Genomic DNA, 27,226 nt, shown 5'->3' with positions numbered 1-27,226 from the left:
CTGGGTCAGGCCTGTACCTCCCTCCCTTAGGGGAACGCGCAGCGACCCGGTGCCGGGGAGCGCCCGATAACGCCTGTCGGGGCCAGCGGGCTCAGAACCCCGTGTGTTTCTCAGAGGGGCCGATTTGTTGCTGTCAGTGGTACGGTGACACACGGCAGGGACACACGGCAGGGACACACGGCACCGGCACCGGCACCGGCACCGGCACCGGCACCGGCACCGGCACCGGCACCGGCACCGGCACCGGCACCGCCCCCACAGCTCCCGCCCGCCCCGCCGCCCCCAGCGAACCCGCACGCGCCGAGGGGCGGGGCTGCAGCCCCTGCTGACGTCACCACGCCGCCACTCCGCGGCCTCCTTGTGTCGTGGCACGCACCCGGATGTGAGCGCGCGGCGGGAGCTTCTTCCGCCCTCACCCCGCTCCGCCTCCCGCCCGGAACCGTGGCCGCCGGCGTCACCGCGCGCACTGCGCCTGCTCGAAGCGGCCGTGGACGCGGAGGCTGATGGGGGATGCGCTGCCCGTGCCCGAGCGTGAGTAGCAGGTAGCTCCACTCATGAGAGAGCGAGCGTCACGGAAGTCCCGCCTGCAGCGGAGGGGGGGGGCATTGTTGTGGTGACCTCACGGGCGGGGGATGCGGGCGCCCCATTGGCCCGGGCTGGGCCGTGCGAGGGGAGCCTAAAGGGTGAGGGGAGCGGGGGCCGCGCCGGCCGGGCGGGCCCATGGCCAGCACTAGCAGCCACCTGGTGAGTCCGGGCCGCGAGGTCCGTGCTGCGGGCTCCCGGGGTTGCCGACGGCCCGCGAGGTTCGCCGGGGGAAGAAGTAGGCCCGGACGCCGGAGCCGGCCCGTGACGGAGCGGCCGCCCGTGTCCCGCACGCCGCCGGGGTTTCGGGGGCGGCCCTGCCGCCCGGTCGCACAGGGAGAGCGGCCGGGCGAGCTCTGTCCTCCGCGGGGCCCGCCGCGGAGCCGCTGCTCCCGGTCCTCGTTCCCCCTCCTGGGTCCCCGTGGGCCCCGCGAGAGGCCCCGCTGTCGCCCCAGGCACCGGCGGGGCCCTGAGGCGTGGGGCTGGCGCAGCGGCGGGCGGCCCCAGCTCGGGCTGCCAGCGGCAGGAGGCGAGCGGAGGCTGCTCCTGCTGCTGCTCCTGCTGCTGCTCCTGCTGTTGCTGTGACCGAGGCGGTCGCCCCGCGGCCTCTGGCGGAGCTTCGCGCTCGGTTCCGGGTGCGAGGCGTTGGCGTGGCTGGGCCGGGCCCCGCCGGGAGCCGATGCCCAGGGAGAGCCACTTGTTCCTCTGAGATCCGCCTTTTGTTCGGTGGGAACTGACGTGAGGAGGGCAGTGAGGGCCGTGTGGGACGCCGGTTGTTGACGTTGTGTGACAGTGTGAAACTCGTAACGTTTTGTGAGCGCTGAGTATCGTGAGGTAGGGTTGTAGCTGATGCACAGAAGTGGTAATGGTAAATCTTAATTTGCATTGTAGTTTATAGAGTTAGTGTAGAAATTCCCCTATGGTAAGCGTGCTTTTACAAAATTAAATACTTGCTTTTGTTGCTGTCATTGTTGCCAGTAGGCAAAGGGATGCTCCTTATCCCTGTGTTCATGCTGCTGAGCTTTTGTGTCTGGTGTTCTTTCTGTGAGCTGTAAGCAGGCAAGCTTCACTTTGCAGTAGCACTTAAAACTTTTTCATAGTTGGAATTGGTTAAGGAGGGTCTTCTGCATGGGGACTGGGGCAGCTGCATTGATTCATGGAGTCAGGTTTCACTGTGCTCTCCTCTTCACACTCGTTGCTTTTTCATCAGGGTTTTGCATATTTGTTGATGGAAGATGAGAATTATTATGTGAAATATGTGAGGACATGGAATACTGGATCTAGGATTATGAAATACAGTGATGTTTGATTAGTAAAGGGATTAGTTTTGCTTTCCTGTCACTTGAAAGAGCTCCATATGACTGCTTCTCAGCATCAGAGATGACTTCTGTTTACTTGGCCTCTTAAACAGGGACTGTGCTTCCCTTTGTGCTTCTGTCCTTGTTTCTTGCATTTCTTTCCAGGTTTTTCTCTCCGAAATACTTTTATTTATGTTCTTTTCCTAAAGACTTCTTAGGTTCCTGCCTGTAAGAGAAACATATAAAGAGAGAATGATAGAAGGACAAAGTTGACAGCCATCTTATTTTAGTTTTAGTAATTTTTTTCAGGGTAACTTATTTTTAATTCCTTCTCTTCCATCCCTTTTAATACTTTCCTGGTCTGGTGAGTAGCAGTATCAGACAGGTTCAGCTAACCTTTTTGTAATTCAGATTATATCAAGTATGGGAAATCAGTATTTCTGAAACTCTGAGGAGGTTACTGTTAATGTCTGTGTGATGGAATTAATGACATTAATTAGCTCTGTGATTGTTTTACTGAAACAGCAAAAGACTGGGGGAGGGGAATAGACCACAACTTTGAAAGGAATATTCCAGCATTCCTCTATCAGAACAGTTAAATTTTGTATTCGTGTTTGTGGAGACAATTCCTAAAACATTCTACTAAACATTTTTCTGAAAGCATGGTGCTAAGGGGAGAATTGCACTTTTAAGAAAGAAACAACTTCAGTGCTGCTTTAGTTGCAGGTGTCAGTGTGGTTTTAGTTATTTGCAGTTAATGCCTTCATTACCAGCATGTTTGGTCTGATATGAAGAAGTGCTCTTCCTCTCAAATGAAGAGTCTGAAGGCATGGTTACTGCACCTACATTTCTAGGAACATTTCACTGTCAGGTTTAGCTGCTCGAGTGGTTGTTGTATTCTGCCAGCACTTCTGACCTGGGGACTGGAGGGATTTTTCCCTACGTTACTGTCTCTTCTCTGGGGTTTGCAGTGTACATCTCTGACTAATCTTTATCACTCACTCATAGGCTTTCATCTTTTTTTCTGTAAATCTCTTACCAAAGCAGACAGCAGGAATATAAAACAGTGAAAGATACAGATGTTGAGGTGATAGTTGAAGGGGAAAAAATGGAAGAAGCTTAAGAGGTGCAATTTTGTATTCATTCATATTTCTATCATAGGAAGTTCTGGTAGCTAATGGAAAGGAGGCAGTCCAGGTAATAAGAGTGATCTTCAAATAGACAGTGAATCCACTGTGTACGTAGGGTTTGTTTTTGTTTTTCAAAAGCAAATTATTCTTGGTCTTGTTTGTCTAGTAGTTAGTGCTAGAAGTAATGTCTGTTCCACATATCTCTTGAAACTCTACACACAGATTGCTGTAGCTGCACACTGTAAGACGCCCTGCAGACTCTTGATGCTCTCCCAAAGCAGATCAGTTGGAAGGCAGCATTGCAGGAAAAACTTGGAAAGGGCTGCTGGCTATTGAAGTGCATACAAGGATTTTGGTACAGAAGGCATGAAGCCAGACGTGCTTTGTTAGACTGGAAAAAGTAATAAACTTGCAGTTTACTTAACAGCAAACTTGCATTTTATCTACTTTTTTTTTCAAAGAAAGCTGTATGAATTTCTGTAGAACTAAAACATTTGTGGCATCAGAGAATATGCGAGTTAGAAATTATTTTTTAATATGGAAAGATAAAAAAATTAGTACAGAAAGCACTATGTTTCAAAGATAAAAATCCTTCTCCAAGGTCCTCAGGTTGGAGTTTTTGAAGAAATTGTATGAAGCCAAGGAATTATTCTTTCTGGCATTTCAAATGGGAAAACTTTTTTGCAGGTGGCAAAGTTAGGTTATGTATATGTAATGAAGAAGCAAAAAAGGGGAACAGGATGATTTTTCTGCCTCCCCACTTCCCTTTCTGACAACTTATGTGCAGGTAAACTTGTGGAAGATTACTAAGGTCTAACTGAAGTGTATGTAATGATTGAACACAGGATGCACAAAGTTGTTATTTGGTCTAGAACCTTATTTTTCACACTGCAGTTCTGTAGGAAATAACTTGTTTGTTGTGTGATTAAATATTTAAGCTTGGATTTGCTTTCTGCTTTAACAGACCATCTGTAAATACTTCTCCTGACAAATGTTTTATAACTCTTTATGGCAAAAAATTGCAAGGGTCAATTTACTTAGCACATTCTTCTGAAAATAAAATACCAAATTTGATGTTCAGTTCTTTAGTAATTCTAAAGAAATTAAATTTCCAGTTCTCTACTGCACTGTGCAACCTTTGTATACTCCTTCTACATACTGCCACCTCCGTGTGGCCAGTTCTCTGCTCTTCCCCCAAAACTGTTCTCTTTGCTGTCTGGAATTGCTGGCAAGGAGCCTGGTGTGGGAAGTCCTTTTGTGTTTGTTAGCATGAGCCCTGTCCGTGCTCCACAGTACCTCTTGGTATTGGTGTGCTTCATGATGTAATTGATGGTGCAGAATGTGCTCCAGACTGCTGCAGTTACAGATGGCTTTTGTTTTCCTGTGAGCTGCCCTGGATCTGTTTGTGTGAAATGAATTCTCAATGACTTGTTTACATCTGAAACCATTTGGGCCATAGGCTGACTTTAGGTTCTTAGAGATTTTGGGGCTGCCTGTTTCTGGTCTGTTTTGAGGCTGGGGGCAGGGAAAGGGACAGGTAGTGGAGCCAGGCCTGAAGTACTGTCTGCCTCTGAAGGTGCTTGGAATTTAAGTGCTTTGTTTGGCAGTGGAGGAGGTTAGAGGGTAATTGGCTGATGTGCAGATTCTTACAAATCCTTTCATTAGCTTTAATCTCTGCTTGACTTTGGAGTTAGGATCCTGGAAATTTGTGGAGGAAATAACATGTGTAAGGCTGTTAAATTTAGAAAAATGCCTTTGCAATAACTAAGATGCTGTGCTCAATATTGCTCTGCATGCAAGAAACTAACAAATTCAGTCTTATGGATAAAATAGCCATCTTCCCTAAATGAAGAGTGAAGACTATCTAACAATGTAGAGGTGTTCTCTGTGGTCCCAAATCCTTGAACCTTTGGTTATATTTTTTCTGTTGTAACATGAATCTTATTTCCTCTTTGCTCTCTTATGGATAAACTGCTTTATAGATTTACTGCAAAAAAAGTAAGGAACTGGTCATAGGTGATGTGTTCAGTTATGAAGGAAGTGTAGTGTCAAAACTGAGCTTTGCCTCTGTTAATTTGAGATCATTTTATATGAATACCCTATATCTCCCCAAACTTTAAAACACTCTTTGCATACCATGAACTTTTTGAGGATGTACATCCAGAAAGCTTAAGAAGAAAACTCAGTTAATGTTGATTCTTCTTCAAATTTAATCTTCTTCTTTATGTTTTGAAAATAGAATTTCTATCTTCCAAAATTGATTTTTGAAGATGAGGCAGCCCATGGCCAGCTGGAAATGTATTACCAGGGCATTACTTTTAAAGAAATCTTCCTTTAAACGGGAGTAATTTCTATCAAACAAACTTTGTTAAATTAATTTTCAATTTTTTTTTTTTTTTTCCGTTTTGGAGGAGGGGATTAATCAGTTTTATGCAGTTTTATGCTAGTGCATCAGTGAATGCTTATCTTCTGCGTTGGAGAGGTTTCAAGGTTTCAAATGACACTACACTAGAAGGTGAGCATAGTTGTTTTCGGGGGTCAGAGCCTAGACTTCTTTAATTAGTGAGTATGGCAGTCTGTTTAAACAACAATAAAAAAAATCCTCCCTCTTTAAATTTACATGATTCATTAATAAAAACGGTCCATTAAGATTTTTCATGTGCCAATTTCTGAGATCAAAAAATCTTACACCAGATAGATGCATGACTTCAGAGTCTTTTGCAAAACCAAGTTAAATGTAGTAATAAGTAACCATTTATGAGCCTTGATCAGAGTATAGATTCTTGACAAATTGTCCTCATTCGGTTTTGCTACTCGTAATGGTTTCTTTCTTCCAGAGAAGTTGATGGGCAGTTTGTTGGGTTAGGAGCCAGGTCTTCAGTTCTGTACAGTAATCTTTGCATACCATTCGACCATGAGGTTTCAAAGAGTGCTGTTGCAGCTTTACACAACATAAACCACTGTGCTATACAAGAAAAACATTTGTTGTTAATGCCTTTTTTAATATCTGCAAGGAACTGATACTTCAAGTAGAGTTCTTTATTGCAGTTTGAGGAGAAGGGCTTACTATGATACCCAAATAACTTTTCTGTAGAAAAAAGCCATCCTGTTGTCCTGGGACAACTTATCTTTGGCATCTTTGTAACCCAGGTAGGTGCCTCATTTGTTTTTTGTTGTTGTTTTTGGTGTTTTGTTTTTTGTTTTTTTTTTTTTTTTTTTGAGAAGAGTGTTTGTTCTTTAAAATGCTCCATTTTATTTGTGATGATTTTGTGTTTGCATTCATTTCAGTTTCGTAATCTTTGTCTTATATGACAAGATTAAATCAAAATAATCAAAATAACCGAATTAATTTAGAAAACCTCTCAGGTCAAGCTTATCTAAAAATGTCTAGCAAAGTAGCAGTATTGATAAATATTAGCTAGACAGCTCTTATTTCTGAAACTACAAAAAGCATGACCAGTGAAATCAATTACTTTCTCTGAATGTGAAGAAAAGGCCTGTGTTCCTCCTTAGTTGCACAGTTAAATATATACTCCATGTTTTAACTTGAAGACAGTGTATTAATATGGACATGGAATTTTAGATGCATAGATTTTGGAAGATCTTCCTGTTCTCTATCAAAGGGCTATGTCAAAGATGTAAAAGTTGTGCTTGGACAGCCAGCGAGGGTATCTTATTATGTACCATGTACTGTCTGTTTTTGCACTGTCTCAAAATGCATTTGTAAGTGAGAAGGTTAATTTATAGATACCCTAGAATGCTTCTATGTTCCTTTCTGAATCCTGTAATTTCTTATGCAGAGTTTACTAATTCAGGGCATATGCTTCTATTGGTTTATTTTCATGATAGTCTGTGAACTTCTTGTTATAATTTAGTCTAACACTTATGACATACACCACTCAGTAATTCTTATGTCCTGTAAGACTTGTATTAAATTGCAGATGGCTCTTATTTCAGAGTTCTATATTCTCTGAGACCACAAGGCTAAACCAGTCAGATTCTTTAATAAACACAGATTTTAGGAGCTTCACGTAGCAAGATGATTGAATGTTTTTCCAGGAGATGTGTCTTGATTTTCTCCTGAACTGGTTTGTTTTGATTTTCTCCTTACTGTTTGCACAGTAGTAGTGGCAGTACAATTTTCTAGTTCTGTATATTCAGGTATGGACTAGCTTGAGCTCTTCATCCACTTGTTTCCCACTGTTAGGCCAAAATTCTTGGACCATATTGAAATTTGTAGTAATGTTTTGGTAGAAACAAATGTAAAGTCTCACTGTCTGATTTACAAGAAGCTGTAGGTTACTTTAAGTAAGAACTACACTTACTTGCCAAATGGTGTGTGGTGGTTTGGTTTTTTTCCCTCAGTCTTTGAATTTGTGCAATTATCATTTCAATCCTTTTGGTTTGAGTCAATCCAGATGTGAACTGGAAGAGATCATTGGTTGGGGATGAATGTTGATTATAAGTTTTTCAATAGTTTATCCAGTTTTACTTAGAATGTGTCCCATATTCATTTTCATCAATAGTATTCTGCATTTCAGACATTGTGTAATGCTAAGTCAAATGTTTTATGTATGTCTATCTGCATTGTTTTGTTTACTAGACCTGTAATACAGTATAGCATAAAAAACATTCATAAGAGGGTTGTGCCAATGCTCTGGCTTATACAGTCCCATCAGCATTATTTATTATCAAAGCAAGTGTTCCAGTTGAGATGTAGACCTCCTGTTGCTTTGTGTAAAAAATATTTTGTTTGCAAGGTGTGTTTCCACAAAAAAATTGGCCTTACAATTAAGTGGATGGAAGAGCTTTTCTGTTCACATCTGCACAGTGTCTTCATGCAGACAGCCTCAGTAATACAGTCAGCAGCTGAAGTCAGTGTTACCAGACAAGTGGTAGGTTACACCTTTTCACACCAATTTTCTTTGTAAAAGAAATGAGACTTTGCTAATATAGTTTATGTGGTAGCAGAGATATTTGCAGTCATCTTCAGGGCTGTGTCACATCAGTTAGAATGGAAGTAAGGGATTCTGGAAGCTCCAGAAGGCCTAGACCCTACAAGTATTTTTTGGTGCTGTTAGTGTTGGTAGGACTGTGTTACAAGAGCAGCCTTGCAGATTTTAAAAGGTAGTGACTTGCAGTTGTCACTGTACTTGCTGTATAGCAGGGGGGCTAGAGCTAGAGGCTCAGTGGTTATCAGTGTGGTCCACAGTGATGTGTGGCATGCTGTCACTGTGTGAGGGTCTGTGCTTTCACTGGGTTGCCATCTGAAAAATGGGGGTGGTTGCTGGAAGGGGAGAGCATCCTTAATCTTCTGAGAACTGCAGATGCAGTTTAGGTGGTTTTTAAATTCTTCAGTGATTGACTTTATGCCTCACTAAATAAGTCTGTGTCTAGCAGAAGGAAGATCTTAAATCTGATTTTTGTAAAAGGGCAGCTGGACAAGGCTGGATCAGATAAGAAAGTCTGTATTCTGTCTCTGGCATGTGTGAAGACATGTATACATATACATATATCTCATATACATGAGACTATACGTGTATATGGTCTCTGCAGATGGTTTTTTTTTCCATCTTTCAAAGTAAAACAGAGAAAGTAAATAGTACAGGACACAAAATACTAAACAAGAATATTTGGAGTGTGAAAGACAAGTGTGGGAGTAGCCTTTTCTGTATATGTTCAGGTACAGCATACCTAGTTGCATAGTTTTGTCATTTCTTAGGCAATTGATATTTTAGATCTCTTGCATCTTCCTCTGTCCTTGTTCTTAATCTTGACTTTCCTTTGAGAAAGCCAGGGGACTAATTGACGTTATAGCTTCTCTGGAAATAACCTCTCCCTACGAAGTCCTTTACTCCCATCTCTCTTTCCCATAGGACTTTTCTATACTTGATATTCTTTGTGATTTGGTTTCAGATACTGTGCAAGGAAATACAAAGATACTGTGCATCCAATACCCCCCACCTTTTTTTTTTTTCTTTTTCTCTCAGTGCTCTCTGGTGCGATTTTGTTGTGTTGTTTTTTTGTTTCTCATTTGTTTGTTTTTTCAAGGTGATCTTACTAAATGCAAGATCTAACCAGATCCCCCACGATGCTGCTGCTTTACTTACCTCTAAACCCTCAGTTGCTCTGCAATAGCCTGACTGGAGCCAGTCAATCATTTAAATCCTAGTACTTATTCTCATTGTGTGCTTTTTATTTACTATATTTTAATTGATGGGATGCATGTTATTGTTGAGCAGTTGTGCTTGTCAGCCTTGCTGCACTCTTGACAGGAAAGGGCACACTCTGGTTTTAATTCCAGCTGCTGTTTGAGTAACTGTCTGGAGGAATGGTGATTCAGTTGGGCTCTGAGAATGCTAGGGACAGTAACTAGTCTGGAGAAGGTATCAGCTAAAATATCTGTACAGAAGTCATGAAAGGAACCGTGACCTACAGCACACGTACTTTATGTGCTGTATTCTTGATAGCAGCATCAATATACTTTCTTCTTTTCAAAGGGAGGAATGCTGTGTGACCAATTCTGAGAAGAGGCATATACTGCTCTCTGGGTGAGTTAGTGAACTTTACAAAAAGCAACATCTGTCTCAAGAGTCTTCCCCCAGCCATGCTCCCCTTTTGTTCTAACAAAAAGTGTAGAAAATATAGTAAATAACTATTATCATAGGCTGATTCCTCATCAGTCTGCTGTATCACAAAGGTCTAATAAAAGCTGTTACCTGTTCTTGATCTGCTGCCCTACTGGTGTAGTCATAGTTCTCGTAAAAATCCCTAAGGAGCAATAGGGATCCTGGAGCAGGTAGACTGCACGCAGATTGGAAAGAGAATCTTCCCTTTTGCTTCTCTGAGGATATTTTTGGTTAGTTTCCTAAAAATAGATAATTTTCAAACTTGTGGAAATTGATTCTCTACTCTCTGTAACTGCTGTACTCTTTTAGACTTTGTTAATTAGTGTCAATTTAGGAAGCATAAATCTGCATGCTTAGAAATAAGTATGTTTCTCATTGTTCTGTGATGTCACTAAATGTGTAAGTGAAGTGTACTTCTGAGCTGTAACTTCTTTTTGAAAGAAATTTAGCTGTAAATAAGGGCTGCTTTTCCCTACTGCATAGAGCACAGTCAAGTGAGCAATTGCTAACTTGGTAGCTAGGTGCTTTTAAGTCCATGTGCATGATTGAATGCAAGTCCAAGTACCATCTAAAGAGGCTTCCGCTAGAAATGCAGAAAAATGTTCTGAATCAAGTTGAAATTCATAAGGTAGAAAATTATTTTTGTCAGAAGTAAAGTCAATTTGAGTGTCAGCACGAGGTACGTTACAGACTAGGTCAGAGTTGTATAATACATCTGTTTTGAGGAGACTTTCAGTAAGTCATGGTTTCAAGCTGCTTGGATGTATGTTAAAATATTGAGATTAAAAAAGTTTTCTAGCATGGCATTAATTTTCTTAAATATTCCCTCTGCATAGCATTTCAGTTTTTATTGTCAGAAGTAATTCAGCAGAGCTCTCCTATTGTCTGTGTTTTCTGGACAGTTTCAAGAAAAACGTTTGAAGCAGACATCTGACAAGACTAATGCAGGGTTATTGCAAGCAGGGAGGGAAAACAGCTTGCTGTGTTTCCTTGGTCTGGGAAAAATTCACAAAATGGCACTAAATGATGATTTTCATTGTGTATTACAAGAATCCATATTTAGAGTGTATCTTCTTGTACTTGGTATTTTCTGAGCTGTATCTGGTTCTTTAATTTGGAATGGGGGTGTGTTTATGTGACCATATGTACAATTTAAATAGTATAATCTTCCTTGTTTTCAAAGGTCATGGACCAGAGCATTCTTCAAGGAAAGTATTAGATATTTAATATTAAATTATTAAATCCTCCAGCTGATCTGTATTTTGTATGTTTTCTTCCTGTCCCTCTCCAATGTGTATCAGAGAAATACTGTTGGAGAAAGTGAAATTCCAAGTAAAAGTGTAGGAATGTGTCCCTTGTTCCCATTAAAGTTTTCATGCTTTACTTGCTCATTTAGAGTTCGTTGTAACTTGGATCCCTAGACTAATGTTATTCATTATAACCCTTTCAAATAGGGTTGTGTATGATGCTTGTAGGGAAATAAAGTGCAAATATATTTGGTAATAATTTGAAAGTATGGGACTAACAGTTTTGTTTCTCTTTTCAGTATGATGCTGTTCCAATCCAGTCTAGTGTGGTGTTATGCTCTTGTTCATCCCCATCAATGGTGAGGAACCAAGCAGATTCCAGCACTCCATCTGTCATTTCCACCTGTGGCAGCAGACAGGGACCTAACATGGAGAGCACTGCAGCTGAATCAATATCTAGCTCAAACTCCTTGCAGCAACATCCAGGACAGCAGCCTCCACAGCCTCGAAAGAAACGACCTGATGACTTCAAGTTTGGGAAAATTCTGGGTGAAGGATCTTTTTCAACGGTAACTTCACTTTTAATAAGAGTGTCAAAGATCTTAACTAAACTTCAAAATTTGTTGTGCAAATTATATTGATGAGAACAACTTGAAGAGCAAATGAGCAGGACATAGTGATTTTAAGTTTAACTTTAAAAATTAAAGTGTTCCTCTAAATGTGGGAGCTGATTTTTCAAATAAGTTTAAACTCATCAGAAAGTCCATTGTATCCTGGTGATGTGATAATTTGATTTTTAGTAGACAGTGCTTTCTAATGTAACTTTGATAGCATAATGTGTTAGAATTTTGATATAAATTATTGGAACTGGATGAGAACTGTCTCATGGTAAGAGTGCATTTTCCTGTCTGTGTCAGGAGCTACTGTCAGATTCCTAGGGAAGAAAGTAAGAACAGTGATATATACCCAGTATTTTTTCTCAGCCTCTAGTGTCCTGGCCCTGAAGGACATCATGAGTGTAGTCATCTGTTGTTACAAGGTTACTGCTCACATTCATGCAAGAAAACCTTAAGACCTTGTCTTAAAAGTTGTCTTTTACAGAATTTCTTTCTTGAAGATGAGCTCTTTTTCCAAAAGCTTTTTTTCTTTAAAAACATTGAACTGTTTACCTGAAGCTTTATCCCTTGCTTCTATTAGTTGAAAATCTGTCATTCTCTTTCTTTAAATATTTTTCCTTACAAACTTCCTTTAAGAAGATTTGGCCATTTACTGAGATTTATGTCACAATAAATCTTGAGATTATCTTCTGGAAAAAAGGTAAATTAGTGGTTACCCAGTCAGGTGTATAAGTTTTAGCAAAGCAAGTGTTATACTTAACTGTATGAACACATGCTTAATTTTGTTGATTGCAGTTCTGATAGCTGTTACTTTGGACAGTCAGTGTTCTCAATACTTCTAGAAGATCAGAATCAATGTTAGTGTATGTCTTTAATGAATTGTTACAATATATTTTCTTTCCCCTGGCACAGGTTGTCTTGGCTCGAGAATTGGCAAGTTCTAGAGAATATGCCAGTGAGTATTGACTCCTTCAACATGAACTTTTAAAAAACGCATCATCAGCATAATCCTGTTACAAAACATCTGCTTAAAAACCAGAACTGGTGGTTTTATGATAATTTTATCTAACAAAAACACCTTAAAAATTACTTAGATGGACTTCATTTGATTGCACCTACTGAATTTTCACTCTTTTTTCCATTAAGTTAAAATACTAGAAAAACGTCATATCATAAAAGAGAACAAAGTGCCATATGTGACACGAGAGAGAGATGTGATGTCCCGCCTGGATCACCCTTTCTTTGTGAAACTCTATTTCACCTTTCAGGATGATGAAAAGCTATGTATCCTTTGCATTTCAAAACTTTCTGTAACTCTTTCTTAAACGTAACAATCCTCAGTTTTGGTTCCTTTGAAACATTGTCTAACAGGAATGATGAAAATAACTTGAGGAATTTATGTGTCTTAATATCTGCGGTGAAATTTTTGCATTAATGCTTTTAGTAGATATTAAGCAAATAGAATGATTGTGGCCCCTCAAAGAGACAAGCGGATGATTTCTGGGATAGAGGAAGTGAGTAAAAGAGTATCTTCAAATGTCCATGAGGTAAATGCTGAAGGGTGACTTGCAAGTTTAAAATTATTAAAAAAAAAAAAAAAGTTAGGAGGTGTAGGAGAAATGTGTTGGGCATGTTTTTTCTGGTATGTACAGTAAAACACCACAATTTCTGTGTTTAAAATAGGATAGCCAGCTATATTTACTAGTATTTATTTGAACAATTAGGTATATTAAAATTTTTCATATGTAAAACTGATTGCAGAATAGTATGAAGGATAGAAAGTTGAAATTCTTATGTTGGGACCACTGGTTCCTAAGTTCTTTCCCCAGCAGTAATTGCAAAGTACACTTATGTCTTGAAAGCTCATTGGTTTGCAGTCAGCTTTTTTTTTTTTTTCTTGTGATGAAAATGTTAATCATGTGAATTTCCTTCTAATCTTCTTGCTTCAGTTTGGCTGTGCCAAGGGTAAAAAGATATAGATAAGTCTGCTCCTGGGGTTGATAAGTAGTTGTGTTTTTCACAGTGGCTGCTGGCAGTACCAACAGGCCCCCTACTGTGTGTGTACTTACATGGATGCACTAACAACTTGCACCTCTCCCTTCTGTCATGTGAACCTTTGCTTATTGAACACTACACTGATTTTGAAACTTTGATGATGGGACCATTTTAAACTTAGATTTCTATGACTAAGTCGTTCTCCTTGAGGTCAGCTATGTGTACAGTTTGAATGAATTAACTCAGGTGACTGAATGGAAAAACTCCAAACTTACCCCTTTATGCAGTCTTTGCTAGGCCAGTATAATTTGGTCTTGTGTCTAAGATTGTTAATATATGTAAGAAACTGCTTTGGATGATTACATTGTGAAGTTGCAAATTAACCAACTTCACATTCCCATTGTTTGCATATTTTTAGTGGAGTTCCTGTCTTTGGAATGAGTTGTAAGAATTTTTGGTTTAGAATGTTTTACTGGCAGACCTTAACTATACTTTCATTCAGATTTTGGGCTTAGTTATGCCAAAAATGGAGAGCTGCTGAAGTATATACGCAAAATTGGCTCATTTGATGAGACTTGTACAAGGTTTTATACTGCTGAAATTGTATCGGCCCTGGAGTATTTGCATGGGAAAGGAATAATTCACAGGTAATACAAAGCTGAGACCAAAATGCATTTGATTGGGCACAAGATGTATTTTCAAGAAATATTCTTCATGAAATCTAAAGGAAAGATGCTAATGAAAGCAGAATAGTATTTCATGACTGTTAGTGCTGCTGTTAACATAGGGAGCTAGATGAAGAAAACTTTGGGAAGAGAGCCAGTCTCAGTTATTACACTCAGTTATTACACTAGTGGGGAAAAGTAAGAGAACTTTTTGAGCCAGAATTAGCATTACCAAAAGCTTGTCTTGTTCAAGCTTGACCAGTTGGTCTAGAAATGGAAACTGAATTTTTTTTTTTTTAACTATTTTTTTTTTCCTGCAGTGTGGTTTACAGTTCTTACCTGTTATGGACATTTACTGAGAGCAAGGGACTGCCATTTTTTGACTAACTGGAGTTTTGCACTGAGTATAGAGGCCTTGAAGATCTCACTGCCTTATCAATCTGCCAAATAGTTACTTAGATTAAGGCTTAGAAGTGAAAGGGTTTTTTTTGTTGTTTTGTATTTTTGCATGTTAGCAAGTGATACAGACAATAGCTTAGTTTGAAATTATTCCTTACTTCAAGTCTTCTGAGAAAAAATGTTAATTAATGAGCTTTTCAAAATCTGTTGGAAGTCTGTATGTTGACAACTACAAGTTAGAGAAGAGTTGACACAATGATGTTTGTAGAATGTCTGCCTCATTTATGATAGCATTATGCATTTAAGTCAGGCAGCTTTGCAGCTTAAATTTGTGCTGTTTAAATGTAAAATTTTGCCCTTTTCAGGGATCTTAAGCCAGAGAACATCTTGCTAAATGAAGATATGCACATTCAAATAACAGACTTTGGAACAGCAAAAGTTTTATCTGCAGATAGCAGACAAGGTATGCCATAATTTACTTCATCATGTGGAACAGCTATGGCAGGTGGTTGTTTGAAAATGTATGTGTGTTGTATTTACCAACCTGTAACTTTCCATTGTTATGTCTTATTTAACAAAATTATTGAGAGATTTGAGACAGTCTTGACCATCACTGCTCAGGTTGTCAGAAGAGGTAGTAGGTAGTGTAGCCAGCTAAATCAACAAACATTGTGGGGAATTAAACTACTTCAAATTAGTTTTCACTTGCAAGGCAAGAGTACAAATAAAGTGTTAATATGAGTAATCTGAAACAGTAAGTTTTTAATCTGCTTATGTATTTTATTTAGTTCCAGTGACTGTCAGAGTTGCTCAAATGTGAAGGTTACAGAGTTCTTGTCATTAGTTGCTTAGTAATAACCTGTGAATCAATTACAATTAAAAAATTGCCTTAAAAAAGCACTAAACTGAATTTGATAAACTGAATATTTTACTCAAATGCAGTAAGCTTGTATTGGTAGATTTTATACCTAACAAAGTGTGTTTGCCTAGTTTCAAATGAATACCTATGAAATGAAATTAGTTCAAATGAATTCAACAAAATGCCTGGTTTCTTGAACCAAGTAGGTATCACTGTGATTGATTGTTTTGCTTCTTCTAAATGGGTTTCGTGAATGGGTAGAGAAATAAAATTCCAGTGGGCTCTTTTGAGCATTAGATAACTTGCAGCAGTGGGGCAGGGGTAGAAGTGGGAGATTGACTTCCCATAAATGTGCATTTGCTAATTTATTTCAATTTTCTAACCAGCGCGAGCAAACTCGTTTGTAGGGACAGCCCAGTATGTTTCTCCTGAGCTGCTGACAGAGAAATCTGCCTGTAAAAGGTGAGGACTCTCTTATATATATAGCCTGCTTTTTGTTTGTGTCTTAAGAAAAGATTTAAGTGAAAAGGCTGCATTGTGACTATTTTTTTTGCATAAAACATTTTGAGGAAAGGATTTTAATTCTGAAGTGCCAAATGCTGCATTAAGTTGGATGCATCTTTGAACTGTGATAGTGGATAATATGTATTCTTTTTGGTCTCATTATATACCCATTGATCATTTTGACTGAGAATTCAGTGGTTTTACACATGTTCAAGACTAGTTGTCTTGGAATGGTGACTGTATGCTGTTTTTTTCCAAAATTGTGTTGCTAGCCTACTCTTCTGTCAGGGAATGAAGTGAAAGCAATGTGGAGATTATGCTAGGCAGGTTTGTCCAATAAATTACAAAATGTTTTAGGTTGGAAGAGACCTCCAAGCTCATCCAGTCCAACCTTTGACCAACACCATAATCTAACTACTAAACCACGTCCTCAAGGACCAGGTCCAAATGCCTTTTAAATGCCTCCAGAGATGGTGAATCTGTCACTGTCCTGGGCCATTCCAATGCCTGACAACCCTCTCATGGAAAAAACATTTCCTAATATCCATCCTAAACCTCCCCTGGCACAGCTTCCATCCATTCCCTCTGGTCCTATCACAGTTCACTCAGGAGCAGAGGCTGTTTCCCTCCTTGCTCCAAACTCCCTTGAGGTAGGTGAAGAGAGCAATAAGGTCTCCTCTCACCTCCTCTTCTCCAGACCAAACACCCCCAGCTCCTCACAGGACTTGTGTCCCAGGCCCTTCCCAAGCTTTGTTGCCCTTCTCTGGACACGCTCCAGCACCTCTCTGTCCCTCGTCTAGTGAGGTGCCCAGACTGAACACAGAACTCAAGATGCAGCCTCCCCAGAGCTGAGTACAGAGGGATGATCACCTCCCTGTTCCTGCTTGCCACTGAGTTCCTAATAAAAGCCAGGATGCCCTTGGCTTTCTTGGCCACCTGCACACACTGCTGAATCAATATATTGACTGTCAACCAATATCCCCCGGTCCCTTTCCAACTCAGAGCTCTCTCACCACACTTCTCCAAGTCTGTAGCTCCCCATGGGGTTGCTATGACCCAGGTGCGAGACCTGGCACTTGGCCTTGTTAACCTCATACAATGAGATCTAGCAGTGAGCTTTTCCTAGTTGTCACAATCACCAGCTCTGTTAGGAAGTTGTGTTCCACACACTTCAAGAATCTCCAGAACTGCTTCCTGTCTGCAGTATTATATTACTGGCAGACATCTGATAAGTTAAAGTCTCCCACAAGAACAAGGGGAACGTCCCCATCTTGGTCTTCCAGTTCAGGGAGCTGTACCCTCAGGGAGCAATTGGCATTGACAAAGACTGTGGCAAAATGAGCACTCAGCAGTTGAGCCTTTTCCATGTCCTCAGTCACAGGCTTCCCTCCCAGGTCAAGTAGAGGGGGGAGATTCTCCCTAGCTCTTTTTTTGCTATTTCCATATATATAGAAACTCTTTCTATTCTCTTTAATGATGCTGGCCAGACTTAATTCAAGGTGATATGTGTTCATGCTATGTTCTAACTAGCAGAAGCTTAAGATTTAGTTTTAATTGAAACACTTACAGGACGACAAGCTAAATGTCTTGTCTTTTCTTTTGAAGCTCTGACCTCTGGGCTCTGGGATGCATAATATATCAGCTTGTAGCTGGATTGCCTCCATTTAGAGCTGGGTAAGAAATTTAAGCTATTTCTTTGCATGTGCATCATTAATATATTGACTTCGTTTTGCTTTTACCTTACTACCAGTTCTGAAGCACAACTTGTCATTGTGCAGTGTTTATGTCGATGTCATGTCTGTTTTTATTTGTCCTTCTGATATCATGAAGATTCTTAGAGAGCTATAACTGGAGTTGCTGCAAGAGATTCCTTAATTTGTCCTAGGATTGCACATTGTTTGTACAGTAAAGATAACTGCCTACATGAATAGGGTGTGAGGCACCTCTGTATTGAGGTGCATTGGGGATCATACCTGGAAAACTGTACCCCTCACCTTAGAAAGATTTATGGGAACGTGACTTACCTTAGAGATCCCTTTTAATATTTGTCCAGGTTATGCTGTGTTAAGGTGAAAGAACCATGGAGAACTAATAACAAGAGCTAATATCTTTCTCTTGCAGAAATGAATATCTTATATTCCAGAAGATAATAAAGTTGGAATATGACTTTCCAGAAAAATTTTTTCCCAAGGCAAAAGACCTTGTTGAAAAGTTATTGGTAAATATTTGCTACTGTTAAATAATTTGATGATGTTGGAAATATTCACCTTATGTAACTTCCTAAAGTTTCTGTGCACTATGTTGCAAATTTTATAGTAAGAATGTCTGTGAGCTGACTGACTGCACAGGAGACTGTCTTGAAATTCAACATCCCGTATTAATCAGCACATATTATATTTTTCAAATGTGAATTTTAATGACTGTCACAGAAGTGGAAGCAAATTATTTATAGATACTGTGTATTGCACATAAGTTAAGATTCAAATACTCAGGTTTATATAGTACTCAGAGTGATTATTGTTGAATTGTATAATGAATATTTTAGTTAAAAGCAGTGCTCTATACATCGCAAGAAGATGTATTACAATATAAATCAATGTACCTTGCATTTTAGCATGCACTTTTCTTGCATTTACTACATGTTTTAATAGTGCCAGCCAAAGGATTACTCTGTGTGTGAATGTTTGACAAGATGAAAAAATAGTTCTGTCTTCTGAGATTCAACCATTACAATAAAATGAATTTACAGAGAGCATTTTTGATAGTATAAGCTTTTAAAAGTTTGTAGTCTGGCATACTAGCAAGGGGCAGGGATGTGAAGAGGAAACTCAGGGTCTCATGCTTGTGGGTGTTGAGTAAAACCATTGTAAAGGGCCTAGCAGCAGGTTGCTGTGTCCAGGCCAGCTCTATGGCTGTCAGTGCCTGCTGAAAGATAAGGTCCAGGCTGCATCAGCATCCTGAGAACTGTGTAGTTTTAGGGCTCTTGAAAGGCTGATGTTTGACACCAGCTATAGCTTTCCCAGGTTCTTGACTGTCAGAATATACACACAGAGAATAATTCATTGAAGTATATCGCAGCATCCCATTCTAATTTTTGCTTGTGTCTTTATGAAGAAACAAAGCCAAAAAGTTGTGTGGACCCAAAGAAATGCTCCTTTCTCTTAGCTGTGTGAGCTAGTCTAATACAAAATGTTGCTAAAAAACCCATACTGACTAATGACATGTTTTATGTAAGCAATCTCCTTGTAGTCCATATATACATATGAATGCTCAAGTCAGTGAAAACAACTGGTGTAAAGTTTTTGCATGCTACTGCTCAAATGGGAATGGTGCTTGTTCTTTCCTTGTCATTATTCTGTGCATGTTAATTTAATTGTAATTTACTCAGGTTCTAGATGCTACCAACAGATTAGGTTGTGAAGAAATGGGAGGATATGGACCTCTTAAGGCTCACCCCTTCTTTGAATCCATTGTGTGGGAGAACCTACATCTTCAGACACCTCCAAAACTTACAGCCTATTTACCTGCTATGTCAGAGGACGATGAAGATTGTTATGGAAATGTATGTTTGTCTATTGCTGTATTAATTCATTCAGTAATTAACATTTGAACTTGTCTGCATTTTTTTCTGATAAAGTGAGTGGAAAAAGTACTCTTTGGCTTGCTTTTGACCCAGCATACTTATGTGTACATTAAAAGCTGCAATCGAGTGGAAAATAAGGTTTTTAATTAAAGAAATTTAATTTTGTTTCCTCCCTTAGTATGACAATCTCCTGAGTCAGTTTGGTTGCATGCAAGTTTCTGGTTCTGCCTCTTCCCATTCACTGTCTGCCCCAGAGACAAGTACAACACAGACATCTGGAGGAAATATTGAACAGTATATTCATGATCTTGACAACAATTCCTTTGAGCTGGACTTACAGTTTTCTGAGGATGAAAAGAGGTTACTTCTGGCAAAACAGGCTGGTGGAAATCCTTGGTAAGATCTTTGAATAAAGCACATCTGTTACTTGCACAGCAATAAGGAATCCGGAAAATTTAAGTTATTTTGATTCAGATTAATATTTGTCAATCTTAATGTCTTCAAGCAACTAGATTTTTCTTGACCTCTATTTTTAAAGCAGTATCAACAAAACCCTAATACCATGTTTTTGTAATGTACAAAGTATAGAAGATGTTGTGGAGTATGTTTATAAGACAGGCAGAAATGATGAAATGCCAGTGCTGAGAAGTCTTCCCTCCTCAGAGTCCTAGAACCGGAAAAGGTTTCTTCTTTCTTACAGTTGCCATAAGTTGGTTTTTTTGGGTTTTGATTGTTTGTTGTTTTTTTTTTTTTGAATGGTAGTGTGCTATTGATATCTAACAAAAATGTTTGGACCATGCATTTGTATAGTGTTTCTCTCCACTCTTGAGTTTTCTCATTTGTGCTTTTCATGCCCCCCCTTTCAGATTTTAGATTGGAATGGAATGAGGAAGAGTCCAAAACAAATCTAGTAAAGTTAAAGACTCCTTGGCAGAAAAAGAGGCACTAAGGAGAGGCATGAAAATTTGCATAATAATAAAAATAATAAAGCTGTTTCAGTGGAAGCATTACTTCTCGACTGATAGTTTTGTTTTGTTTTGTTTTTCAAGGCATCAGTTTGTAGAAAATAACTTAATACTAAAAATGGGTCCAGTGGACAAAAGAAAGGTAAGGGCTCTTCTTACCTCCCTGTAACGATAGTCAGCTCTCACATTTTTGCACAGTTGCACAAATAAGGAACCAGCTTTAGAGATTCCTTGTTTAACTTATTTGTAAATGTCAAATAGTTATGTTTGTTTTTTTAAATGTAGGCTTTTCTTATAAGTAGATTGGGCTTTTTGTAACTTAATGGTGTGCTCTTAATTTTTAGAAAAGACTAAAAGTAGATGTGTTGTTGATCCTTTTATTTTGAGAGTGTAGTAAACAAGTTTTCCCCTTCTTTTCCCTCTCCCCCTCTTTCTGGGTCATACTATATAACCCAGAAAATGCTTTGTCTCGATGGGTGTCTGCATGTGGATTGAGCCACTAATACCATAAAATAAAATACAAGCCCATATTGTTTTTAATTGTGGTGTTTTTTCCTGGATCCAACTATTGTCTGTATTCTGAGGGGCAGAGATGACATTAGAACAGCTTTCAGTGTTAATTTTAATGTGGTATAAATGAGCAATGGCAGTTTGTGTCAGCTTTACATGTAGTCTCTCTTCCATCTAAGTCACTACCTGCTTGTTTCTAATTTTTTTCACAAATTCATGAGCATTGATTTCTGTGCTGGAATCTTTGACAAGTAGATTTTGCTTTGCTCTGTACAGCTGTTTTTCTAGAACCTGAACATGCTTTCTTAAAATAGTAGGAATGTTGCCATGTAGTAGGAATGTACTACAACCCACTAGGAAAGGAGTGAGATCAAATAGGTAAAGCAAAAGGAAAACAAAAAAGTCCCCCAAACTCAGACATGCTATCCAGTCACTGACACATTTTCGCTCTACCTCTGTTGCTAAATTCAGAGATCTACACATTGACTTGTTCCCTCATGCTTGTGTTTGCATTGCCACCCTTGGTAGGGATTGTTTGCACGTCGGCGCCAATTGCTGCTCACAGAAGGGCCCCACCTGTATTACGTGGATCCTGTCAACAAAGTTCTAAAAGGAGAAATCCCATGGTCTTTAGAGTTGCGGCCAGAAGCCAAAAATTTTAAGACCTTTTTTGTTCACACAGTAAGTAATTTCAGTTTCTTTGTAAGTTGCACTAAGGTTGTTGGACAGTTATTTTAAGTAAATTTTCCTGGGGGAAATACAGTACCTTAACCTAAAATGTTGATAGCCTTCACTTTTAAAAAAGCTCACAGAACTCAGACCCCAGATAAAAAAACACAAACAGAAACCTCCCCAACATATGCTTTTCCCACAAAAATAGAAGTGTTTTTTTTTAAATTTTTATTCATGTGTAAATAAATTATAAGTGGATTTGGGGATTTAAGGAAGTTCTTAAGAAAGCTATTTAAAATTTAGGCTTCTTTGTATATAGTGGATCACAAGGAGTGTACCAGCAGTATATTGTCAGTTGACAAATGCCAGATGCATGGTTATTCAGTAATATATAATGCTATATAACTATGAATTTAACTTTTGGTAAGTTTATGACCCGCTTCTGAATAGATTTTTTTTTTATTGGTAAATGAAGAGTAATTACTGCTTTTTGGTTAAGCTGTATTTGGAGTAATTAAAATGTTGTTCACTTTTAGCCAAACAGGACATATTACCTGATGGACCCAAGTGGGAATGCTCATAAATGGTGCAAAAAGATACATGAAGTTTGGCGGCACAGATACCACCAGAACGCTGCTAAACAGTAAAGCTCATCCAAAATTTCCCGGTTTCCCTACTTGCTGCTAGAACTCCATGTGCAGCCGATCAGAGGAATCTTCGACCCACCTATTACCATCTCAAGGGGAAGCATATGTCTGAATTTTTTTTTTGTTGTGTTGTTTGGTTTTTTTGGCTTTTTTTTGGTTTTTTTTTTTTGTTTGTTTGTTTGTTTTGTTTCTTTGGTTTTTGTTTTGTTTTTTTTTAAAGAGAGAAAAGCAAAAACCTAATGGAATTCAGGGTCGCTTTGCTCGCTCTTTGTGCTTCTGTTGAGGCTTCCACATGCATATCATTGCAGTGCAGATCTTGCTTTTGTGCACTTCAGCTCAGTTTCTGCTGCAGGTTAGTGGATAGACCTTGCATTACCAGCTTCACCTAAAATGAGTTAAAACCAATCCACACGCACACACACCGAATCATGTACCAGCCTTGCATTTTATGGGGCTGGAGTTTTCTGTGACTTTCAGATTATCACTAAACTGTATTCCATCAGGGAGCTTTTATATGCCTCTCCTAAGCACCACCTCTTAGTTTTCTCTTCCTTTCCTCACTGTCCCCCAGTTTATTGGTATGTGGCATTTGTAGCCAGATCAGTTGCACCCTTGTGTAATTTCTAATATAGTTCTGGTTGCAAGATTTATGTGGTACTTTAGTAATTATGTGAATGAATCAGATGTATGTATCTGGCAGACAGGCTCCAATGATACAGGTTTTGAGAGAGTAAAATGTTCAATGTGTCACTGAAAGTTTTTTAAAATTGAAACGTTGGCTTCTGAAGCATATAAGATTTTAAACGTTCAATTTAGGTTTTAATGAATCATACATGTGTTTAATCAAGGGGCAATAAACTTACCAGCATGCTTTTAACTAACACTAACCAAAAAATTAACTAGTTAGTATGGGGGATAAAAGGTTACTATTGAAGTAGTAAATAGTTTTTCACCTTTTCAGGAGCTGAGGGCTAGAAGCCTTCTTTCCAGGGTGTGCATGTATTGTGCATTTTAGTGGAGCCAGCCTATTTACCTGGGTAGAGAGGGAAGTGTGAAAACTTTGTACAATTGATTATTTGATCTTTTTTATCTCGTTGTATAAGGAGATGTACAAATACTATTTATGGTCCTTAGTCAAATATTTAGCAACTCTGAAAAAAAAATCAAGCAATTGAACTATTAGATCCATAAAGTAACCTGGTTAAAAAAATAAAAGGAAAATATTGTTAAAAAGGGGAAAATATATGGTACTTAAATCATATCTGTAAAATGAAAATGTTTTTCATATCAGTCTCCTTTATCCTCTTCAGATTAAGATGTTTCTGTAGTCAAACATTTTTTTGTTATGTTGCAAAGACAAATTTTTATGTGCTAAATCCAACTTCCCTAATGGTATTTTCAACATGCCCATGTTGCAGAGAGGAATGGTCTGGACAAAGGCATTCCTTCCTTGTTTTAAAAGCAGTATAAACATGACACCTATTTATTCACTTTCTACACCTACAACCTCTTTGCATTTTGAAGTTTCATACTACAGTGTGCTTTTCCTCCCACCAAAAAAAGAAATGTTCCACTGTAATGTTGAATAAACTTCTGGGCTACTGTTCTAGAAGCAGTATTTTAAAAGCAGTGGCTTAAAGATTTCTCAGAAAACGCATAAATGTTGGAGATTTTTTGTTTTACAGAGTTAAGGAGGTTTATTACTGATCTCTTAAACTGTGTTACATGGTTGTACTTGGTGGCAAGTTAGCTTTTCCAGTACCTTTCAGTCTTTACAGGAGAGAGTGCTGTTGCCTTTACTTTTGGAGGAACTGCATTCTTGTAATCTTTTGTTACCCCACCAGGTACACAGGCTTGACAAAAATAAATCACTGGCTTACAGTTCCTGGTGTTGAGAGCTGAGGTGTCCTGTAAAATGGCTGAGATGAGAAAGACAGAACACCATTCCCTTTGCTTCATGAGAAAACTAATCACATACAAGGCACACTCCTTGACACTAAAATTTGATTAGCATAGTACACCTTCTATCTGTGCTTTTGTTAATCCTGTATTTACCATTCTAACCATTATGACATTCATTGTTCTCTGCCAGTCAAATTCCAGCTTCTGGATTTAGTCTTTGGTGTAGACATGTAGACATATTCCAAACATTATACAGGAGAGTTTGACAGTGATGAAGATTCATGGTGCCACAGCTGCTCAGTGTGGCAAAACTTGACCTGACAAAAAAGTCTGGTAAAGCTGTTTTGCTAAAGTGACCACCTTAGCTTCATTAGGAGCAGGAATAAACTCCATTGGCTTGTTCACTAATTGGAAATCCAAGAATGCCTAAACATGTTTTCTGTATTATTTAGACTTGTAGTAATTTTGCCATAACAAAGTAATTACTCTTTTTCACACCCTGAAAATCCTCTCTCAGTAGACTTGTATCCTGTCTACTAGAAGCTTTCAGACAAAGAAATCTTGATAGCAGTAAGCTGTCAGGGTGGTGTCTGGAAGTCTGTCTGCATACTAGTATTCCTTTTTTTTTTTCTTTTTTTTTTTTTTTCCCTTCTCCCAATTATGTCACCAGAAACCTGTGAGCATCTCTTACAGGCATCCCTCCACTTAGAACTTCAGCGTTCCAAATCAAGTCTTCCTTTGCTGCTTTTTCATGGAGGGACTTGAACTTTTCTGGGAAGGGATATTTGTCTGCCTTGGACTGTGAAATCCACACAGTTTTTGAAAGATGGCAGTAGAACAAGGCATGACAAAGCAACCATATGGATTTAAGTATGTTTCAACAGTTTGTCCACTTAAATGTGTATTGGCAGGTGCTGAATATTATGAAGGACTTGTTCCTGTTTTAAATGCTTACATCTGAAGTCGGGTAGCTTCAGATCTTTGTCCTGAAGATTACTCCTGTCAGTCATGGGAGTTCATGGAAGGAAATGTACAAGGGAAGCTCTTCAGAGCTGCAGATAAGCCAATTAATTTCTCTGCTCTTTATCTGTGTTTTTTCAAAGCACAAAAGGGATTGTTAGGCACTTGAAGACTGTTATTCAGACTCCTCACTGCACGCACCTACTGAAAATCCAATCTCTTGATTGATTTATTTTATTTTTTATGTTTTGGACATTTGCCAATCATTCTATAAAGAATCTGGTCAGTAATGTCAGTTTGCTTTGCTTGATTTGAACTTCATGAAGGTGTTTACTGCATCTGTTTTATGTAGGATGGAGCTTAAAGAATGAAATACTACTACTAGAAAGGATTTTTGAATCAAGCTGTTCTATTCAGTGTCCAGCCCAGTCACAGGAAGTTTAGAACTACTTTGATAAACTGGAGAGATTAGATTATTACCATTGGCCTTGAAGTCCAGTTTTAGGAAGGATTTCTATTAAGGAAGATGACCTTCAGATGAGATGCTGAGGCATTGTGAGCAGACTGACATTACAAGTTAAGATCTCATTTGCTAAGCACATAGGTGCTGAAGACGTCGAACTATCAGGTAGTTTGTGCTCCACTTACTTTTCTCTTTCTGATCTGATTTAGCTGTGAAGTGACTGATGTATTATCAGCCTGGGAAAAGCTCCATAGGTTAAAACCAAGATTTGGTAACTGTAACCCTTTTCTGTAGCTGAAGATGCTTAATGTACTTGATACCATTATGTTTTGTGCTGAGAACTTTGAAGAATCCTGACATGTAAAGTCAACACAATTACTTCATTTGGCCTGTGCACAAAAATTTGATTTCAACACCTTGCTGAGGGGGAGAACTTGTATATTAATAGTTGCCTAAAGATGTGGTCTGTGGATTTCATTCTTTCTTCTAGTGAATTACATGAATAGGTGTGGTATTTATATCTGAAATTTTGCTGGATGCCTATAATAATTTATGCAATTATTTAATCAAACGGAAGTGCTCATGCAAATCTTTATGACACAGATTGTCCATCAGCTAAGTGAGCTTACAGCCAACCAATTCTCTGACCCAAAATGGCATGCTTCCAGTCAAGACTAGTAACTTAGTGTTTCCTTCTTTCTTAGCAGAAATATGACTTATACAGAGAGGTTTTTAAGTACCCAATAATGTGGTCTGTCAGTGTGACAGAGAATCTAGATGTTGCCATTTGACAAAGCTTCCCGTGATTGTGTACTAACTCTGATTGGATGTGGCAAATGTTCTAAATTGTAGCAGAACTTACATTTACTGTATCTGACAAAAGAGAAAAAATAGGAACCAGGAACCATAATCAGTTTTCATAATTGTATGCTAGCTGTTTTCAGGTTGGTGGCTGTCAGTTACGTGTGTAATATTTTCTACCTGATTTGTAGCTGTAACTGTGATGTACAGATAAAAAGAAAACTGAAAACCAACAGAGAAAAAACCCCAACCCCCCTCAACAAATGCCACAAAACAATCTCCCCTCCTCCAAGAACTCGTGAAAACAGAAGCAAATAATGCAATGATAGAAGATACAGAGTTTTGTATTTTTATTCTTCTAAGGTTCTTCGCTGGCTCTTGTTGGCCTCTAGTTCAGTCTGTGTTATTTAAATTCTAATATATGAATTATTTGGATTGAATTCATGTTCGGGGCCATGGTGTTGTATGTATTGATGTACAGCCTTGAATGTGAATAATTATTGTAAACTATATTTTACACCTTTTTTTTTTTTTTTTTTTTTCTGGCTTTATTATATAAATTTTCTATTGGTCGATGATTTAATCATCTCATAATTTAATGACTGTTTATTCTCCTCTCGACAGATCTCTGTGCTGTAGATGTGTAGTTAGTGACCGGATGATGGATTCACCTATGCTCGGTAGTCTGTAATAAAGGCATGTAGGGTCCTGGCTCGGCTTCTGCCTCTTCCTTCCGCGCCGAACCTCCGAGACGGGGGCGAGGCCGCCACAACGGGCGCGGCCCCCGCCTGCCCGCCT

The 27,226-nt window shown here is 39.1% G+C and overlaps 1 protein-coding gene across 7 annotated transcripts; it reads left to right on the top strand.

The window, feature by feature from the left end:
• The first annotated feature begins 369 nt into the window (after positions 1–369).
• On the top strand, positions 370–27,140 carry PDPK1 (3-phosphoinositide dependent protein kinase 1). 7 transcript variants are annotated; one of them, XM_071760923.1, is made up of 15 exons: positions 372–531; positions 9,511–9,561; positions 11,186–11,455; positions 12,416–12,458; positions 12,650–12,787; positions 14,001–14,145; positions 14,928–15,025; positions 15,808–15,883; positions 17,531–17,599; positions 18,047–18,143; positions 19,314–19,487; positions 19,687–19,904; positions 20,558–20,615; positions 21,512–21,664; positions 22,192–27,140. In XM_071760923.1, the coding sequence occupies exons 3-15, from the start codon at positions 11,243–11,245 to the stop codon at positions 22,300–22,302; spliced, it is 1,593 nt and encodes a 530-aa protein (XP_071617024.1). In that variant the 5' UTR covers positions 372–531; positions 9,511–9,561; positions 11,186–11,242; the 3' UTR covers positions 22,303–27,140. The 7 variants fall into 7 exon arrangements, with proteins under 7 accessions (XP_071617020.1, XP_071617024.1, XP_071617022.1 ...); XM_071760921.1 differs by having other exon boundaries at positions 372–542; XM_071760920.1 differs by lacking the exon at positions 372–531 and adding an exon at positions 606–744.
• The last annotated feature ends 86 nt before the right edge of the window (positions 27,141–27,226 follow it).

The sequence above is a fragment of the Heliangelus exortis genome, chromosome 17, assembly GCF_036169615.1.
Source record: "Heliangelus exortis chromosome 17, bHelExo1.hap1, whole genome shotgun sequence".
Taxonomy (NCBI): domain Eukaryota; kingdom Metazoa; phylum Chordata; class Aves; order Apodiformes; family Trochilidae; genus Heliangelus; species Heliangelus exortis.
This window is presented reverse-complemented; position numbering and strand designations above follow the sequence as displayed.